Source organism: Tamandua tetradactyla, chromosome 12 (genome assembly GCF_023851605.1).
Source record: "Tamandua tetradactyla isolate mTamTet1 chromosome 12, mTamTet1.pri, whole genome shotgun sequence".
NCBI lineage: Eukaryota > Metazoa > Chordata > Mammalia > Pilosa > Myrmecophagidae > Tamandua > Tamandua tetradactyla.
The window spans coordinates 94,263,238-94,285,223 of record NC_135338.1 but is presented as its reverse complement, the minus strand read 5'-3'; the positions used below and the strand labels follow the sequence as shown (position 1 = coordinate 94,285,223).

At 38.4% G+C, this 21,986-nt stretch overlaps 1 protein-coding gene across 4 annotated transcripts in view; it reads right to left on the bottom strand.

The window, feature by feature from the left end:
- The window catches only part of AGBL1 (AGBL carboxypeptidase 1), an 872,209-nt gene that overhangs the window by 691,317 nt on the left and 158,906 nt on the right, over window positions 1–21,986 (bottom strand). For all 4 annotated transcript variants that reach the window (XM_077124136.1, XM_077124138.1, XM_077124137.1 and 1 more), the window contains one exon: window positions 10,342–10,486. In XM_077124136.1, coding sequence (XP_076980251.1) covers window positions 10,342–10,486 — 145 coding nt within the window. The remainder of the gene's footprint in view (window positions 1–10,341; window positions 10,487–21,986) is intronic.

Here is a 21,986-nt window from a genome sequence, read left to right as displayed (position 1 = left end):
CCTTACCTAATTTTAATCAAGCTCCCACATTAAAATGCCCATCTTTAAACCAGACTTCAAAGTCTCAATAAATATCCTAGTTTTGCACTTTTCTCTCTGAGATACAGTGAAGGCTGTTGAAGTAATGTTCTTCTTGCCAAGTATATTAGTTTTCTGTTGCTGCTGTATCAAATTACATAAATTCAGTGTCTTAAGACAACACAAATTTATTACCTTACAATTCTGGAGGTGAGAAATCCAAAATAGATCTCAATTGGCAAAAGTCAGAATGATGGAAGGAGTACTTTCCTTCTGGAAGCTCTAGTAGTAAATTCATTTCCTTGCCTTTTCCAGCTTCTAGAGACACCTACATTCTTTGGGTCATGGCCACTTCCTCTTCTGCAAAGCCAGCAATAGCATTACTCCATCCTCTGCTTCCATTATCATATCTCTTTCTCTGACCATGGCTCTCCTGTCTTTCTCTTTCACTTATAAAAACCCTTGTGATTAAATTGGGCCCACCCTAATACCCAAGATAATTAACCTATCTCAAGATCCTTAACCTAACCATATCTTCAAAGTCCATTGGTCAGGTAAGCTAACATCATCACAAGTTCTGGAGACAAGAATCTTCAGGGAGCCATATTTCTGCCTATCACATCAAGGTAAGCAGTAAATTCTACTTTGTTTTAGTAAAGGATTTTTAAGGAGTAAGTCTATTCCAAATTCAAGATTATAAATGAGATTTCAGCTGAGACACCTGTATAAGACCAAACCCCTGTATCTCATTGTCACAACTGCTCATGGAGTAATAAGTAACAATTTTTGATGATATGCAGCTACACAGGAGATTGGGAGACAGACACAGCTTTGAAGAGACAAGTTGACTAATAAACCACATACACACACACATAAGACAGAGGGGCTGGGTTACTAGCTGCCTATGAAAGCTGAAAGAACCCCCAGGGCTGTTGGCTTTCCTGAGCTGAGATGTCCCTTGCCCTCTCAGATGCACCTCTCATGACCACATACATCCCTCATGGAGGACAACTGAGACAAAGGCAGATGTGCTTGGGAGTCCAAGGACCTCCATTATGCCCTTCCTGTGTATGCTGTGCTGTTGCCTGCCCTGAATCCTTTCTTAATAATGGATAAATTTGGTTCTAGGTAAAGTTTAGTTTTCTATGTTTGATTGCTAGTCAAAATCTGAGATTACTGCTCCTCTTTGAGCAGAAGAGGGTTTACACTGTACAATTAGAATTTTTTTTCAAAATGTTGGCAGAGTGGGGGGGATGCAAATCTATATGGGTTCATATACCTTATACACAAATTTCATCCCTGGCTCATATTTCCCTCTGTAACACTACATGCCAGAGGGAATGGAGTACTACTTACAGTTTGAAAGTAGAATGGATTATAATCCAATAAACCTATACCTGGCCAAGTTTTTGTTCATAAGCTAATGTAGCATACATCCTCAGAAATAAAAGAATCAGAAAACATATCACCCTATATTTATTGAAGATAATGACTTGAAGGCATACCTCAGGTGACCCAAAATCAAGATAAAGAACAATATAAAAGGACTATTAAAAAATCCAGTTAAACAAGGTTAAGTTTAAATGACTATTGAAAATATGGTTATTAAACATAATACAAACATAAAAAGATCATTTTTAAAGAAAAATACATATTATCAAATTTTAATATTATCAGCTGGCTCTAAAATAGAATTCAAAAGAGACATGTGAAGGAAGAATAAAGTAAAACTAAATATTAACTTTTTCAGTTTACATGGTTATAGTGTATGCTGGTCTGAATCTGTGGTGGACTCCAGAAAAGCCATGCCCTTTGATCCTCATTCAATATTTCTGGGTGGGAGCATTTTGATTGTTTCCATGAAGATGTGACCCACCCAATTGGGGGTGGTAACTTTGATTAGATGATTTCCATGGAGGTGTGTCTCCACCCACTGAAGGTGGAATTGCTTGCTGGAATTCTTTAAAAGAGGAAACATTTTGGAGAGAGTCCCTTTTGGTAGAGCCACATGAAAGCCAGGAGACACCACCATGTTCACCATGTGCCCTTCCAGCTGAGAGAGAAACATTGAACATCATTGTCCTTCTTGAACCAAGGTATCGTTCCCCGGATGCCTTAAATTGGACATGTCTATGGACTTGTTTTAATTGGGACATTTTCTTGGCCTTGGAACTGTAAACTAGCAACTCATTAACTTCTCCCTTTTAAAAGCCATTCCGTTTCTGCTATATTGCATTCCAGCAGCTAGCAAACTAGAACATAGTGATTCTTGAAAATTAAAAGATTGTATAACATGATGGCTAAAAGAGCAGGCGCTTGAATCAAACTCTCTAGGTTCATATTTTGGTTGTGGATCCTGAAAAAGTGATATAACTTTCTTCACTTAACCTCTCTTACACTCAGTTTTCTTGTCTTGAAAATGTGTATAAAAATAGCATTACCTACCTCATTCAGTGGTTGCTAAAATGAAGTCAAACTGTATGCATGAAAAGTACCTGCTGCATACAAAATATTCAACTAACATTAGCTATTAGTTTTTATGTAGAAATATAGGTTCAAGTATGTTTCTTTTAAGAACTAAAAGGGAAGCATTAGTAGAATTATAAATACTAAGGAAAAAATCAAAGAAAATATTGTCTATGCTGCATAAGGAAAATAAAAAAATAAAAAGATAACAACAATGAAGCATCAAAAGTAACATAAAACCAAGATGATAGAAGTAACACCAAAAATTGTCATATCTATAAACAAGTTAATCAGCCTTATTAAATGACAAAAACTTTCAGATCTTTTTTCCTAAAATCTGCATGTTATATACAAAAGATGCTTTTAAAAGGAATAAAAAACATGATGTAGATGAGAAACATTCCTAAATTATCTCATTTTATGTTTGCAACTGCTAAAATATTTTGAAGTAGAAATATTGAAACTAAAAGGATAAGCAAGCATAAATCAGAGCAGACATGGCAACAAACAATATATGACAAAGTCATATTAAGACTAAGCGCATTAAATGGTATTTTAAAATCTTATTTTATTCTGACAGAGGGCAAAATTCACAGTGAACATAGATAACTCATAAATCTTAAGAATCAAATAACATGGGATTGAAATATGTAATGCAAAAATAGCAGAAGGAGAAAAACTAATCGTACTAGGAGTGGGAGACTTTGAAACAGCATCTCAGTCTTGGAGTAATCATGTGGAGAAAAATAATGATATAAAGCATTTGAATAATATTGTCTTATGGAAATAAATGTTGAACTTCATCGTTACCAAGAACATCCTCTTTTTTTCCTCGAACATCCATGCATCTTGTGGAGACCCAGGGCCCAGGGCCCCCCTTCCATATTGAGAATAAGTTACTGCAGGCAGCCGCCTACAATGACCCATACAGAAGTTAAAGGTCATCACATCTCTTTGGGAGGGTGGGGAGAAGAATGTACAGATGGTATTGTAAACAAATCAGTAAAACACCCCTCCCTTCATCACTGTTAATAACAAACCCCTATGTCAGGAAACCCTGCTGAAACTCTGTTCTCTCGCTCACGTCCTAAACCCTTTTAAGCCCTTGTACTCCCCAACCCCCATTTGTGGAGCATTAACTTCCATTTCCCAACAGCCGCCATAGGGAAGAATGTCCTTCTGTTGGCAAGTGCCAATAAAGCCCACATCTAACTCCGTGTCCAATGTGGTCTTTGGTCTTGGGGCTGTGCCGACCCATGCTCTTGGTTGGAACACATCTAAAACAAAAATTAATCATGTATAGGTATAAAAATAATCACTTAATTTGCAAGAAAAAAAGAAATTGTACAAAACATAGTTAAATGAAATTAGACTTAAGTAAAAATGGTTTCAAAAGCAGTAAAAATAAAACTATTATGGAATAGAAAAAAATTTTCCTCAAAGAAGCTCAACTTGAGTTCAAAACAAAATTGATATTAAATTATTGTAATTAGAGCCCTGATACAAGACATCTGGGTATCCCAGGAGAAGTGGCACAGATTAAGAATGGAATATTCTCATTAGAATGTCAACTATGTTTCCAAACCATCTTGATGAAGGGAAATTCCAGCACCTTGGTTAAAAGGATGCAGATAGTGCTGGATTTCACATACGGCAAATAGATTTTACTCTCTGTTGTGGTGAACAAATTACTCTACCCTTTTCATAAATGTCTGAGCACAAAACTTCTCTGGATATTATTTATTATAGAAATCTGCAATCCAGTCTCCAAAACTAGGAAAGCAACACCCTTATGGAAGTATTTTCCAAAGTGCGTACTGCAAACTGTTCACAAGTGTTGGGGTATGGGCAAGGAAGTCGGGGCTGGGTGGGTAGGATTCATAGTAAAATACACTTGGAAAATAGTGAGTTAAGTGAAAACATTTTCATTGCGTTTTCTCAGATTCTTTACTATGCCAATATGCAGTATGAACTCTAAGAAGAACAACTAGCACATGGTGCTTCCTGAATTTATGTGACCATTAAACCCTTTTTATCTCAGGAGACTGGAATGCTATAGAATATGCTTTGGGAAATACAGTTGCTGAATTTTCACTACAAACTCATTTTTCTCCTATTACACTACTTGTTTTACATTCAGTTATGGGGACAAGGCTCCTTACCTCTCTTCCCTACCCTACCTCCTGCCCTTCCATCCCCAGGTCCTGCTTGAACATGAATTCTGGCAAGAAGTAGAGGCTGTTCGGCTGTGAAATTGTAGCAGATTTTCTCTATTCAATGGCAATCATTGTTTTAGTTGTCAAAAATGTCCCACACCAAACCTAATAAGCCTGAGTCAGGGAGAGACCCTTTGACAACATTTTCATAAATTAACTTCTCAAGTAGTCCCCCTCCCTAGTTCCTTTCCAGTTTTAACACCTTCTCTACTCAGCATGGAGAGGTCTGTAATAAAGCTTTCGCATGAAAAGCAGTTGCCTTCATTCTATGATGTTACAAATAGGCCACAGCTCTTTGGTGTCCAATGCCAAACCTCAACAAATAATAAAATCTAGACTTTATAACTTAGATATGGTGAAACAGATTTGGAGGGAGGGTTGTCCATAGAAGTCATTAAGCACATTTAGATAGGAGAGATAGAGGTCAAAAGTGTATCACTGTGTCGTTCAAAAATACTGCTGCCCTAACATACTCCCTAGCAGTAAACAGGTAGGAAGCAAAGTTTAAAAGTATTTTTCTCTAAGTTCTCTGTTAATTTTTATCATCATTTTTATCATTAATAATATTACCATTCAATAAATTCATAATATCTTTTAGCTCAAGCTCATTTTCTATAAATGCAATTATTCATGCAGCCATCTTCCTGCTACCCTCAATGAAATCTCTCTCGTACCTGCCACTAAATGTGCAATTCCTCCTGTAATTCTTCCACTCTTAAGGGATCAGTCTGGTTACAGTCATACAGAAGGCTTCTAGAAGTAAACCAATTATAAACTTCTGTTGGATTTCCTTCCCTCAAAGCTTTTATGCTTCCCCCAAAATGACTTTGAATTGTTCTGCTGAAATTGATCTTTAGGTGAATGCTTTCATCTCAGCTCCACATAGGCTATGTCTAATTGGATATTGTTGGGATCATTGGTGAGAGAAGTAGGGCTTCCAAATGCATGTGCCAACTGACTATAATTACAGCTCTGGAGAAGCCACAGGGGTGGATTTCTTTATAAAATGGGAATGAGTTCAAGGCAACTCCGGAAACCCCCAGAGAGGATGACTTCTTTAAGGCAAATCCTATCTGTGAAAGATATCAGGCTGATAACCTTCACCTGCAACCTCATCCTGTGGCTCTCCATGGGAGTCTTCTGTCTCCCTCTCCTTTCTCAACTACTCCCTTAAAACTTCCATAAAAGACTTTCCCTCTCTCAGCAGGTTACTCTGCTGATGGCTACTGATAAAGTGAGAAGCACTATGTACTCAAAAATCATTCATTTCTTATTGTTATCCCCTAAACTGCTGTGCTCTCTGTCCCCATAATTTAGAAGAAAGCCACCCCTAAGGAGATGGCCCATTTTATTTGTGTACTGCCTAGTTCTCAGTTGTCACTTAAATACACTCATCAGAGATTCAAAGAGTTTGCATCATAAAAAAAGAAAAAAATGACAGCTTTAAGCTAAATAAAAGCTTTTCAAACTGTCCTGAGTCTGCCAACACCAGTCTTCCTAAGTCAAAGGGTCATACTTTAAGGATGAGAGAAATAATTAGTCTCTAGGTTTCTACTCCAGATTTGCCGATTATAGAGAAAAGAGGATTTTATTATCTTTTTCCATTAAAAATAAACAGTTATATTACAGATAATTTGAAAAAGACAGTAAAGAAAAAATAATCATAATCAACCACCCTAACAAAATCAGTAGCCTTTGTATATAGTCTTTTTTTGTCTTTTATTTGGATTTTTTTTACATAAATTTAATTTCAGTATAAACTATGGAATAATTTAAACAATCCAACAGAGAGAATTATCACATATTATCCTAATGAAAGAAAAAACACTCTAATGGTTACCACCTAATTATTACTAACCAGATGTAGGCACTTCGCTAATACTTTATATTCAGCAAGTCATGTAATCTTCATGAAAACCCATTCAGTAACAGCTTTTATGCTTCCAATTTACAGATGAGAAAACTAAGGCTGAGAGAAGTTCAGTAACTTTCCTAAGGCTACACAGCAAGGCAACTCTCAAATCTTGGCCTGTCCAACTCCAAAGCTCATGATCTTGCATCGTACTCAAGACCCTGGAATCCAGGGATCCTGGTGGTCAAAGACTTCACCTTTCATGCCCACCACAGTTCCTGCAGAACAGCCTTTCATGCTCTTCTTCTCAACATTAGGATTCTTTCTTGGTGCCTGTCCTTCATTTGGACAATTTAAAGACTGTTATCTATTGATTACCTGACAACGCTGATTTATGACTTGCTCATTGCATCCACTACACATAAGTCAACATTTACCATTTGGTGCTTTTTAAACTCTTCATTTATTCTGAGCCCTTTATAAGATATCATGCTTATGGGATTCTAAATCTCTCTGTCTTTCACTCTCTCTCACTCTCTTTCTCTCCCTAGACTATATTCCATTTCTCATCACTGAACATAACAGTGATAGCATCTACCACAATGGCTGCATGTGTCTCTTAAGAAACAATGCTCTACCTTTTAAGAGTCTTAAATCTTCAAATCAAATCTTACTTATAACACTTTTCTTGTCTCTTGCCAACTCATAGACTTTTAAGTTCTCAGTGTGATGCCATTTCCTTAAAATATCCACAAGACTCACTTGGGAACCCATTTCATACAATATTACTGGCTACCTAGAGACAAAACATAATCCCAACATTTTAACAAGTATTGTTAACAATGCTTTAACAATTCATTGTAATTATTTATATTATGAAATGGCTGATTAAAAATATATAACTTTCTTTGCTTTTCAGAAATACAATAATGTTGTATTTCTTCTTTTAGCTTTAATTCAGACAATTGTCATTTATACTAAAGTTCCTGGCAAGCATCTGGAAGATATCAGTTTGAAAAAAAAAATTCTAATCTCTTTATTATAAGAGAAAATGTTAAAAATTGCAAAATTTTATTCATATTGAAAAACATCCACCATGCATGTCCTTTGCTATAAAAATGCCTGTAATTATTGAATGTGAACCATATTATAAGAGATTTGAGAATTGTGAATTCCACATGGAAGTGTATTTCTCACCCCTCAGCATAAGCCCCAAGCAACATACAATTAACACTGACCTTGGGGTATCATTCACATTTAATTTATCACTGATCTGTTAGAAGAAAAACTACTTCTGTGATGTGCTAGAAGAAAAACTACTTCTCTGTAGGACATGTCCAAAAATAAAAATGACTAGTGTGCACTACAGAATTTACTCATTAATGATTGGAGGAAGAAATCATAGAAGCTCTTAAAAGTAAAGAGGCAAAGACCATGAGTAATTGGAAATGCAAAATCTAAAATTAAGTATATTGAATGAAACCTACTGTTGTTTTCACTTTCGAGTGAAATTGTCTTTCTTGGCCTAATCTATTCATTTAGGAGAAATGAAAAGGTACCTCTTTTCCTGTCTCTCTTTTTCATTAAGAGTCCTCAAACTTCTGTGGTAAGAAGAGCTTCACAGTCGATAGGTTAAATAACAAGCCAATAAGCATCAATTAACGAGGCCTCACCCCCCTCTCCAAGAGACCAAGTGACTGAGAGACCCTCTGCATTTTGGGTTTAACCCTCCTCAAAATTACATTATCTTCCCAATGACCCCATTGGCTTGTGAGCTATTTGTCAACTGTAAACTCCAGAGTTTGTGCTCTGGTCTGACAAGATACTAAGAAAGTAAGAGGACCCCAGAGGCATGGAATAAATAGCCAGGTGTGGTCAAGAACTGGCTGGAGGGTTTTCAGGCTTTGGATTAGCTTGTCAGGCGCCTAGCAAGAATCCAGAAGAGAATCATGGGATAAAATTCAGGCCATGATGTCTGGAAACATTGTCTTTCAGTTGAACTATATCCATAGCACTCCCTTAGAATCACAGAGAAAAATCATGTGTTGATGACTTGAACTGAGCCATCACCCAACTTGACAACCACACATACTTATAAATAAGTAGACTGCATTTTTAAATAGCTGTTGTATGTAGTAGCAAGCAAGACCACTAATCTGACCCCAGAACAGAAATTCTTCTGAATAAGAAAGACCATAGGAATAAATGCCAAAAGCCTGTGTTCTGTCCCCTACTTGACCACAAGGTAGATGAGAAATTTTTAGGCCTCAGTTTTCTCATCTATAAATGATCAGACTGAATTAGACAACATCCCAAATTCCTTTGGATTCTTAATTTTTACACTAGCTGCCACCAAGTATCTCAGGGTCCAAGATATTTTAACAAGTGAAAAGAACAGTGTCCTGGATCCACGGCCCAGTTTCCCAGTGGGAAAGAGAAACATATATTCAAAAAGGAATCCCCTTCCCCAGTAGACATTTTGCATGCTGTGTTTCACAGATGAGACAATAAAACAGCTATTGAAGGGGATCATGAATCTTGCCTGTTCTGTGTCCCTAAAGGCAACAAACATGTATTATAAGAGACATAGCTTGCTACAGCCTAGCTTGTGATGCACATTTCTTAGATTAACTTCTTGAGATCTCTAAGTGTGATACACAAATAATGCTAGTTGTGTATTTTTTGCAGTCTGGAAAACAGTAAAAGCCTCTCTTTAGGCAAGACACCATATGGAGAGAAGGACAGATGCACTTTCATGAAGCAGTTAGCCAAGTGGTTTAAGATATGTCTCCTTGATAGAGAAACATTTCCATTTAGACCTGAACATTTCTTTTGAAGGAAAAGATGTTTTTTGCTATTTCCTCTAACTTCTTATCACAGACATAAAATTAAACTGGTCATCCTTCAGGCTAAGTGATAGGTTCACTCACGCAACATATTATTATAAATATGCTGATAACATTTTGCATTAACACAGAGAATGAGAGTGCTTTATGAAAGATACTGTAGCTCACCAACCCACAGTATAGCCATGAAATAGCTAGGGGAAAGTGATTGTTTGCCAACTTTTTTAAATGATGGAAAACTCCATAGTTTAAGAGCCAGTTTGCTCAAAATTGTCTAATGAACTTTTTACAAGAACTTAAACAGAACGTAGGATCTTAACTCTGAGTCTATACTGACCTCCATTCCACTCTGCTCATAAAAAGATCATCAGCCCTGTTTGAGGATTCAGTGTTCTGTTCTTCACTCTCCTTGTCTGTTCTGGATCCTTCTAGCAGCCCCTGCCCATGGCCACAAAAAACACTACATAATCTGAAGAATCTCCTTGCCCATAGACTCAGGCAATATTCTTAAGCTTTGCCTTCCTGCCTCTGCTTCACTCCTCTCAATGAGTTGATCTCTTTTAAATTTGCATCCCAGTTTACTTGTATGGTTTTACCCCATTTCAAGTTTACAATCTCATCCAATCTACTTCATATTTAACTTGAGGACCTTTGAAAGACAGAGCCGCTAGGCAGAGGAGGATCACTGCACACCACCTGGGACTTCACTCAGCCTGCGGAGGAGGGACACTGCCTGCCACCTGGGATTTCAGAATACTATTGGGCAAGAACTTCACCTCCTGCTTAATCCAGAGAAGAAGCTAGGGCAAATATAGTGCCATCAAGACAGCAAAAACAAAATCAGACTTCCTTAGCAAGGCAGTGGTTCCCCACCAGGATGTCAGTGTCTCCTGGCTGTTTTCAGAAAAACCCTAAAGTCCTACTAGAGGAAAAAGGAATTTACCATGAGGGCTGTGTAGGTGTAAGGATAGTGGTAGGCCAGGTAGCAGGCATCCTCATTGTGTGGGAAGGTGACAGTGAAGGTGAGGGTATAGTAACTCTTCCCAGAGGCTCCTCCCGCAGCAGCTGCTGTCTGACGGTAATGATTTCTAAAGAGAGAGGAGAAGAGAAGAGAATGAGGAAGAGGTGGGGGGAACAGTCATTTTAAGGTTTTTGGCATTTAAGGTTTATGGCATTTAAGGTTCTAGATGCCATAAACCTCACCTGTTTTTGCTGGCAAAATGCTCTTCATTTGAAACATTGTGGGTAAAACTTAAGACGATGCAGAAATGTCAGAGAGCTTCCAGCCAAATTGACAACTTCTAGGCTGGCCATCTGCCCCTCAGTTGTGACATATATTATACTGGCCTCTCCTTGCTGTGTCTAAAAATCAAGGCTATATAATCACTGAGCTAGAAAATACAGGGACATATTAATTATTCTGTTTTTCCTATGATTCTATTGCCGACATATATTTATTATCCAAATTTGGCTTCTCCCACCCCTACCTCTCCCATGATCATATTGGGTATGACCTTTCTTTCTCCTCAGTCTTCTAACTGCATTTATTAGTAATCTCAATTCTATATTGAGCTCCAACTAGACACTTAACATATAACTTCCATTATCATTGCAGCACTTCACTGTGTGGATGAAGAAACAAACGCTGAGAAAAATTAAATAATTTGACAAAGGTCACAAGGTTAGCAAGTGGTCAGCAGAGACTGGATTCCTTTTCCCCAAAGGAATACACTTCCCCTTCCTATGATTCACCTTCTTAAAGCTTAAGAGAACACCTTTTTCTCTGTCAAAGATGAAGAACCAATTTTGATACTTCAGAGAACAATATTAAAGTAAATTGCACCCAGAAGTATATTCCAAGCAATATTTTCCACACACACTGCCAGTTACTCTCTTGCTTTGTCTGTTGATTCTAAGACAGCTGTGCAGGCTTTCCTGAGAAATGTTATCATCAAGGCTGCTTTATAATGCAAAATGCACCCGGACACCAAAAGATGTAATTCCACCTTTGAGCATTTATAACGCTGGATTACTTGTCCATTGTACTTTTTGGATTTACTGGGGAGGAGAGGAGAAATAGCAGATAATTATTCTTGTGTGTTCTTGTAAAATATAAAAAAGCATGGATCATTCTCTGCTTTTTGCTGCCTTCATGCTTCTCCTAGTCAAAGCAAAAGAGCATGCAAGAAAGAAAGGAAGAAGTGGAAAATCTACTGTCTAATTTCTTGTGGATTTAAAATATCTATGAGACCAGGAATGAGAGCAAGAGAAGTTGATAGTCCCACTGACCATGGCCTGATACACTTCTTTTGCCTCTCCTTCCTCCACCATGGCAACTGAAGCCTTGGTCACTCTGGGGAGAGGAAGATACACCACAACAATTTAAGTGCCCGAGTGACTATTCCATGTATCTTTGCAAAATACTTTTGCCATTACCAAAATAGAAACTTCAAGAGGAGCATCTTCACCCAGGGTGCCACCTTAATCTTGATAACTAACTGGGTCTACTTTCTCCAGATTTCTCCAAAGTTCTACAATTTCTCCAAAAGCTAATAAACTGGTTATTATACACTATGTAAAGAAGTATATGGTAGCTCAGAAAGAGTGTGCTCTACCTTTTATTCTCTTCCTGAATTTACCCTTAAAGATGTGCTAGTCCACTGCAAATGCACATTCAGTTTATACCTAGAGGAACAGCAGGTGCTAGTCAAGTATATCTCCCTACAATAGAATAGCCAATTGAAATGAAATGATCCAGGGATAGCCAATCATAGTGTGGAACAGAGCTTTACCTGCAATCATGCATATGTGAACACACATATATAGCACATATACACATTCATGAATGTAGAGGCAAGTGGAAATACACATCTTATGCCTCACCATCCCTGAGTTCTTCACCTCAACCAATGGAGAGACAGCCTGAGTCTCGGCTTGAGAATAACAGATGCCACTGAGAGCCAAGGGTAGGGGGTCTCATTTGGCTAGAGCCTTCTATTTTTTCAGGTTTCCCACTGCACTATTAAGTACACTGAAGCTACATTACAGACACATTTAACCTGTGCAAATTCAATCTTATCCCACCCAGCCACAGGGGACAGAGAGAGAGTGAGAAAGTGAAATCCATGTATTTATCCTAAAGTTTTTTCCCTAACTGAACCAAAACTGGATTTCAGGGGAAGAACATTTGCAGTGAAATGGAAAGAGAATTAATATGAATTAATTCTTAGCCTTTGAATTTCCATATCATGATTTAAGTGTAAGGAATTTGAATGGTAGTTTTGCCTGTATGAAAGCTGCCTTCTCACCATCCCTCCTTGGTGCCATTGATCCTCCTGGGCAAGGACTAAAAGCACCCTCCTAACAAGCCACTCTTCTCCAGGCTGGCTACAGGTTGCTGGAATTTTTTAAAAAGTATGTCACCTCATCTAGAATGTTAGTGTCAGCCTGGAGTTTCCACTAAAGGAAATTCCATTACAATCCTAGCCTTGGGTCTAAACTTCACCTGAACCTAAAATAGATGTCAGGTTTCACCACTGTAGTCTCTTGGTGTCTGTATTATAGCAGAAGCTGTCCAGAAGACAACTCTACTTCCACCAAAACTTTCCTCTTTTTGGCCTTTAAACTTTCCTGAGATCATCTTCTTCATAGTAAAATGGTTGATAAATCTCTAAAGTGAAATACTTGGCTTGTTATGTTTCGATTTGTCCAGGGTAGAGTAAGAGCCCACCAATAAACTACTTTTATGTCCCCAATTGTGATGTGACCATATTGACTGTTTTCAAGTCAATAACATTCAGACTTCGTATTTTTAAAGGGGGTACTCCCATTTCCTTCCCTTTGCATGGAGCCCTTCCTTTCTTCTTTATTTAGCCAACTTCTCTTCATCCTTCAAGACTCAGCTCAAGTATTTCCCCTTCTAATAAGCCTTTCCTGCCATTCTCCTTTTTCATAGCTACTATCGCACTGCCTCTTTCCCTCACTGCATCTGAACACTTCATGCTTATTCATTTCTGTATCTTCCTGAGTGGCACAGTGTCCAGCCAAAGAAGTTGTTCAATGAAAGAATGAATTGACCTAACATTCCAGGAGTAAGAATTAGGATGCTTAAAAAACTCTAATCCTGATGACAGCCTTTCAAAGTAAGTATTATGAAATACATAGTACAGATGGGTAAATTGAGGCTCACAGTGGTTAAGTGAGTAGATCAAGTCCACACAGCATGTATGGTAAATAGGTTTCATATTCAGGTGTGGCTTAGCACCAAAATTTTTTTCATATATCATCTGACTCTTAGGAATGCATAAAATGGCAAAGTGTCATTTGGCCCAATTAATAAATAAAAATTTGAAGTTTTAGTCTTTATAAAACAGAACTATGAACTTAAAGTCTACATGAAGAGAAGGAATGAAAAATAAACAATAAACAAGGTGAAAGGTTTAAGAAACTAGTTAAATTGATCCATATGACTATTTTTTATGTCACTGGTATTCAACACTATTAAAAAAATGTTTCTACTAATTATTAATAATGATAGTTAACATTTATTGAACACTTACTATGTACCAGACACTACTCTAAGTTTTCCACATGTTTTTTTCTCATTGCATTTAACCTTTAGAATAGCTCTATGACATAGATACCATTATTATCCCCATGTTACAGATGAGGAATCTGAGTTCAGAGATATTAGAATCATTTGCCTGAGGTCACTCTGTTAATGAGAGGCAGACATTTGATTAAAAGAACTTTCTCTCCTCAATCAGCACTTCTAAGTGTACAAGCCTGGTGAAAATCAAGTATACACTCAGAATTGCTGGAGCCCAGACAGGTCATCTTGGGTCAAAGATGGCCTGTACTGGATAGATCCAGCAATTCCACAGTTAAATATCTCCCTTTGATTTTCTATTCCCTGAACCATTTATCTTCAGAAGAATCTGCACTTTTATAATCATAAAGCCTTCAATGAAGCAAGGAGCAAAGTATACAAATGCATAGTTATGAACTCAATCTATTTCCATTCGTACTTAAAAATATGCTGGGAAGTCATTTTTCTTGTGTGTGCATAAAATAAGCAAATGCCAAGATAGAGAATGAATTAGATAATCTTATAAAGACAATGGCTCTGTTTAACCAGGTTGCATCATTTCACTTAACGGTATCTAACAAGGCAGAGCAGCCAAGTCACCTGGCTTCCCTGTATCTGCAGCATTTCTAATATTCCATATAACACCAAATCTCTCTCCTGAGACCCCTCAGAAGGATGCATGATGGCAGGGCTCTTGTATGACATTCATCTTCATGAGTGAGCTGTTCTGTCTCCTCTCACGAACAGAGATAAATGTCAGAAGAGATCAGCCATCGTGTATCACATGGCTACTCTAAGCGCACAGCTTCCCTCCCTCTGCCCTTCAGCTCCAAAATTACTTTAGCCCAGAGCCGGGAAAGAATGAGAAAAAGGTGTGAGGCTGTGTGCATCAGAACAAGAGGCAGATCCGAGGGAAGTAAATAAAACAGAAACTAAAACTATCCTAGCTTACTTTTATGAGAGGCCTAGAAAGATGGGTCTGCCTATTTATGTTCTTTCCTCTGGAGAACCACTTTTCATTTTCTATCTTGGTGGTCTCCAAGGTGGGTGAGAAGAATCTGGGAGGGACAGGGAGATGGGATGGGTAGGAGGGATTCCAGGAGAGGGGCAAAATGATCAACTGAGCACTGGGAGAAAATACTAGAACGTCTCCTTAAGCTTATTATTCCCTGAATAATAGGAAAGGAAAAACTGAGTTGTTCAAGATTTACGCTGGGACACTGGTGCCCTTCTACAATCCATGTACACTTAAAATGATTGACACTCATAAAACAAACTAGATTCCTAAGCAGCAATCGTACCCATTCATCTCTTGTGTAGTGGGGGAAGCAATATGAAAAATACATGACATTTTACATCTATGGTTTTCCTATATTAGATAGTTAAGTATCAGTTACTATAAGATTTTCTGAGGAAGGAATGTGAAAACCTAACACCTTCCCTCATTCTTGTACCTTTAGTTTCTAAGCTATTTAAGTTTGCAGGTATCTACTTGAGTGGATTTAGAGATTATATTATCTAAACTAAAACTCACAATATAGATAATTAACTTTTTAAAATTCTGCTTAGAAGCCATAATTGATGATAATATTAAATTGCAAGCACAAGTGACTAAGAAAATGGCAAAAGAGACACAGTTGACCTTCTACCCTTAGGACTAGCTCTTTCTCAAGAATTTTCATTTATTCAGGAATAATGGTCTAATTAGATCTGAGAAGTTAACCAAAAATTTTCAAAAACACTATTTACAACTATATTTTTAGTGGTAAACTCTACCCTTTAGGGTATAATGTGAGTTGAAGTATCAACTATGAAGTTATAGCAATTATGGGATTACACTGAATACATTGAAAAATATTATTGTTTTCTTTTCTCTCATCATTTAAAAGTCTTAATTTTTTCAATGTGTCTTAATGTTCGTAAGATATTAGTATGATAATATATACATAATCTTTGGAAAATAAAATATAAATAAATTTGTATTTTTTGATAGTAGTGTGCTATCAAAATAGTTTGGAGACCACTGTTCAAACTGATGGTAATCATCCCTACAAAGTCATTGCTCTATTCCTTAATTGACCATCGTTGCAGTCAAGTTCTGAAGGAAATGAAAATTCCTTCCTTTCTGAGTATCTTTGACTCAAAATGGTTCTCCCTGCAATGAGTATACCATGATACCACTTTCAGGATATGGCATTAAATCTGGACAATTAACAGCATAAGTGAACTTCTGAGTTTGATGGCATGCTGAAGACAAAAAGAGATAAGAATGTAAAGTTCTCCCAAAGTAATATACCAGGGAGAAGAAAGGCAGGGATGAAGCAAAGAAATCTTCTAAAACCAATTAATTCAAAGGTCCAGATGAGTAAATAGGGAGAATGATACTGTATAATCAGAGAAAGGCATTTTACAATAGGAAAAGTGTTCTGATTTGCGGGTGAATACAGATATGCATATCTATCCTGTTATTAGATCACATTATTGGAAATATGTTAACATAATGTGATGGATAATTGTAAAACAAACTACATTACTGTATAGCAATTTTATCTATTCATCTCTGTTGTATTCATGGCTGGAAGATGAAAAATGAATTGCATTATACATTCAAGGTTTTTATCTTACCCCTCTGTTGCTCTTTAATCACATAACAATTGTCTTGTTAATGACTCTAAAAGCTATTAATATTGGCTTTCCTTAGGCTAAGGTTGTACTTTTGAATGTGTGGCTTTCTCCTTCTCCTTTTTGCAACTGCTTGATCCCCATGAAGCCTTCTTATTCTCCACTTCAGAGAGGAGCAGCCTCCAGGGAAAGCTAGAGCTCACTGGGAGAAGATGCAACATGATATGTTTGTCGAATCTCTTCTTAAGGACCAGACCCAAGTCTACTCCAAGCTGGGTCTTTCATATGTATTTAAGGTAACAATTTTCAGAGAAAACTAAAAATCATTCTTGCCACACCAAGGTGCAAATTTAGGATTTCATAATCTTTCCTGCAATGTGACTTCTGTCAGTGAATTCTTGCCTTGTGCTGATTTTTGTTCTCAGCCTCTTTGGACCATAAAAAGATCCTAAGAGTCTCGAGACAGGAGGGTCCTGAGTAATTTTTTGTATAAAGGTTAATGGAAAACCAACAAAGTCGTAAGATTTTGCTATTCTTCTAAGTAATAAAATGAAAATACTACCCTGGTCCATATCCTAATGCATTAAGGACTGAAGACTGCCAACTCTTTTATTATAGACTGTTATATAGCCCAGCTCTGTAGCCTGTTCATTGTTGTTAGGTCTGTGATGATTTTTGCCTTTGTAGCTGATGGGACAACAAGATCCTTGACTTTTCCATCAATGCTGCTATCCTCACAGTCAAAAAAGCCAAAATGCTTAAGTATATACCCTCTTTCTTTTGATATTAATAACAGTCCTAAGATTTAGAATATCTGTAAATAAATTTTTTTAGGGATTTCTTGTAATCTCAGAAAGAGATAAGACATACCCATAAAACTAAACACTAGCCTATCATTTTTATAAGAAACTACCAATGAGCTAATAACGAAACACATATACTCTGTCCTAATAATTCCCTTCCTTTTGTTCCTTACAAATTTAAATTTTATTTTATGTCAAAAGAAAATCTATACATAAGCAATTCATAGGTCTGGAATCCATTTCTTTCATCAGAAATATGGATAATTTAAATTTCATTACAACTTCACAGGATAAATTGATGAAACTGGCTACTGATCAAGGATTGAAAATGAAGTTTGAAAATTATTCCTCTTTTCTTTCTTTCCAAGAAATCATCACATTGGGGAGGGACAGGTACTTAAGTATATCTGACACATATTCACTCTCCTCTGAGCTTCCTGGATTTGGAGACTGTGAGGAGAGGAACATTGATAGATAGGGAAGGTCAGGGGTCTTGTTGCTCCATCAATTACAAAGGCAAAAAACCATCGTAGAGATAACAACAGTATAAAAACCACAGAGCTAGGCTGAAAAGTCTATAATAAAAGAGTTGGCAGTCTTCCATGCTGTGGAGACCCAGGGCCCAGGCCCCCCTTCCATACTGAGAATAAGTTACTGCATATAGCTGCCTACAAAGACCAGGGCAGAAGTTAAAGGTCATCAATCACATCTCCTCAGGGAGGGGAGGAGAGAAGGTACAGATGGTATTGTAAAGAAAGCATTAAAACTCCCCTCCCTTCAATACTGTTGATAACAAACCTCCAAACCCCTGTGTCACGAGACCCTGCTGTAACTCCATTCACACACCCATGTCCTAAACCTTTATAAGGATTTGTACTCCCCTGCCCCATTTGCGGAGCACTAACTTCCATTTACCAACCAGCAGCCATTGGGCAGAATACTCTCCTGTTTATTAAGCCCCAACAAAATTCATGCCTAACTCTGCCTAGTGTGTTCTTTGGTCTTAAAGCTGCACCAACCTGAGTTCTTTGAGAACTGAGTTGGAACGATTGGCGAGCCAGCCAAAAGACAAAGAGCAGCTGACCATATGGAGCATGAGTATTAGGAAGGAGAATCCAGAGAGAAATCCCAAATTGACCTCTATTGTCCATATGGGAAGAAGTGGCTACCCTCCTAGATGCGTGAGGATTGCTGTGAGAGTACGGGGACACCCTCAAAACTCTGGTGGGCTTGCTAACTGTCTTGCAACAGATAGCAGGACAACTAAATTTGAGTAAGAAGAAAAGAAAATGCCAAATAGAGGTAGTCATAGCATGGCCCCTGTAAGGAGCCTTGCAGATGGCTCAAGGCAGAATAAGCAGTGAAAGCTACTGTGTGCTGTTTAGAGAATAAAGTAATGCCACCTTTGTATGCAGCAGTTTCAAAGGTTGCCTCTTTACTACAAGGAATTAGCACTCAATGTCTATCACTTTGTTTTAGTGATAAAACTTATAGTTACTGATAAAACTGAAAAATGCTTTCTTTAGTATTCCCATGAATAGGGCCAGTCAACCTGTTTGTGCCTTCACCTGGGAAGGAGAACAAGGACTTTCATTATGCTCCCACAAGGCTATTAACATAGGGTGATCTTTTGCTATGGTCTCCTGGCAAAGGAATTGACTAGGTGGAAGGGTCCCACAAGTTTAACTCTGTTGCACTATATTGATGATGCCATGTTAACCAGTAACTCTCTTTCAGAATTGAAGAAAGCCTCAAGCTCATTATTATTTTACCTTAAGAGTAGGGGATGGGCAATTAATTGCAACAAGAGACATTGCTTTGGTTGTCCTGTCAAATTCTTGGGTATTGTATGGTTAGGTAAGACAAAAATTATTCCTTCTGTCGCAATTGATAAAGTACAGTGTTTTCCTATGCCACATATGCCAAAACAACTAACGGCTTTCTTGGGGTTATTGGGGTATTGGAAACCTTTTGTTCCTCACTTAGGCCGAGTGGTAAAACCTTTGTATATGCTAATTAGAAAAGATTGTGCTTGGTGAAATGGGAGGATCTCCAGTAGGCTGCTTATGAGAAAAGTAGAAGGGACAATAGTACAGGCACAAGCTCTGGGGGGCATAGATACAGACCTGCAATGATATTAGCTTTGGGTGGGGTCTGCGACAAGCGCAACATTCTAAATGAATGTTGGCTTTTGGTCACAATTATGGAAAGGGGCAGAACTGAGATACAGACCCCTAATTGTGTGCTACATATAATGCCTTATTGCAAGCAGAGGAACTGACGCGAAGATGTCCAGTCACCTTTAAAATGGTTGTCCCTATTCAGGGGTGGATTGCCAACACAGCTTTTAAGCTATGCTTTGGCAATGGCCCAACTGAGCACATTAACTAAATGGAAAGCCTACCTGCTACAGTGCAGCATTTTCAAAACCAGCCCTCTGAATACAGAAATGAACAAGATTCTCAGTATCCTATATAGAAGATTCAACAGTGAAAGTCACTGCATCTGAAATAGCTGTTGAAATGCCCACTCTAGAAGGCATGTGTACACTGATGAATCCACTAGTGGGCAACCTCCCACATGGACAGCTGTGGCAGTACTGATCCAGTACTGATACTATATGGTAGGAAACTAGTGCTAAGCAAAGCAAAGCAATCAATGGGCTAAAAGCAGTATGAAAAATAATAGTGCATAAACTATATGACACACTAACTATCTATATCAACAGCTGGGATGTTTATAAAGGCCTTTCAACCAGGATGGCAACCTAGAAGGAAGACCTATGGACAGCCATAGGTTGCCCCCTCTGGAGACGAGAATTGTGGAAAGACATCTGGGATGCCTGTCAATGATGAAAGGTAACTGTTTATTATACCCTTGCCCACGCTGTTAACTTCTGTCATGGTCAGGTTCATGTGTCAACTTGGCCAAGTGGTAGTACCTGTTTGGCGGAAAAGTGCTGGCTTGTCTGTTGCAATGAGGACATTTCATAGAATTAGATCATGATCGTATCAGCTGCCTCCACAGCTGATTCCATTTGTAATCAGCCAAGGGGAGTGTCTTCTGCAATGAGTGATGCTCAGTCTAATCACTGGAAGCCTTTTAAGGAGGATTCGGAAGAGACAGTTTCCCTTCCTGCTTCAGCTGGCAAGCCTCTCCTGTGGAGTTCATCCAGACCCTCCATTGGAATTGTCTGCTTCACAGCCGGCCCTGAGGATTTTGGACTGTGTGTTCCTGAGGTCATGTGAGACACTTTTATAAATTTCATACTTGCCAGTGTTCCCTGTTGATTCTGTTTCTCTAGAGAACCCTAACTAATACAACTTCCAACATGTTACTCAAGAATATGAAACTGATGCACTCACACGGGTTCAAAGCAGCACAGCTGAAACCAGGAAAGAAGTAAAATGGCTTCATCTGAAAAGCAGACACCAAGGGTATTAAACCCCTGTGGCATCTGGCCCAGCAGTTCCAGCTGCCAATCATGTGCCAGCAGTCAGTCAACATCACCAGAGAGTGTCCTTCATGCTCACTCATGTCCTTCATGCTCACTCATGCTCACTCAGAGTGGGTAGGGTATGCTCTTACCGCCATGGACACAGCTACAGGGCTGTTGTGAGCTTTCCCAGTCGGGAAGGTGAACCGATGGGTCACCATCCAATGTTTGGAGAAGGTGAGCACTCTACATGGAATGCCTATGCAAATAGACAGTGATCAAGGGACCCTTTCACTGGACAAGAGTCCAGTCCTAGGCCATGGATCAGAATATCATGTGGACATTCCATCTGCCCTACAATTCCACAGGTGCAGGCCTTATTGAAAGAATGAATGGTTTGTCAAAGCAACAGATAAAGATGGTAAGAGGTCCTTGCAACACAGGACTAAGAATCCTATCATGCCTTAATTCGCTTGATTGCAACACTAGGGGCTGCAGCCCCAACTCCTATTGAAATGCTCACAGCAGGACTGATGCAGCCTCTAAGAATGGACCAGCCACTTTACAGCCTATATGGGTGAATAATAATAACTTGTTGTCTTTGCCTCAGATCATACAAAACAAGGAAAATGAGGTCCTGTGGCCTTAGTGCTGGCCTATGCAGCCATGCTGGTTGGGAATCTTAAACCCATAGGGAATAGGGGGCACCCAATATACTATAATCCAACACACAAAAAAATGCCTGTCAAAATTTTTACCACCAATCCAAGGCCTCCTATTCCCATAGGAACCTTATGCATGACTATATGAACCCTTCTTATGCCCAGACTAATGACTGATGTCATGGTCGAGGATTCTCAAAATTTGCAAGGGGAGAATATCTGGTATTTAAAACCTTCCCATAATGTTCCTATGCCTGGTACCTTGTTGTCAGCCAATGGAACTCTAGCATGTACATTGTTAGACCCCTATTGCTCCCTATTAACATCTTTCTTTTTGCTCACAGTGCCCTAACAAACACCTTCTTACAAAGGGTTTCAGTGGTAACTTATGCCCACAATTGAACCCAATGTTGGGTTTGCATGGACTTGCCATCTTCACGTATTACCGGCCTTCCTTGGACTGTGACCCCTGCAAAT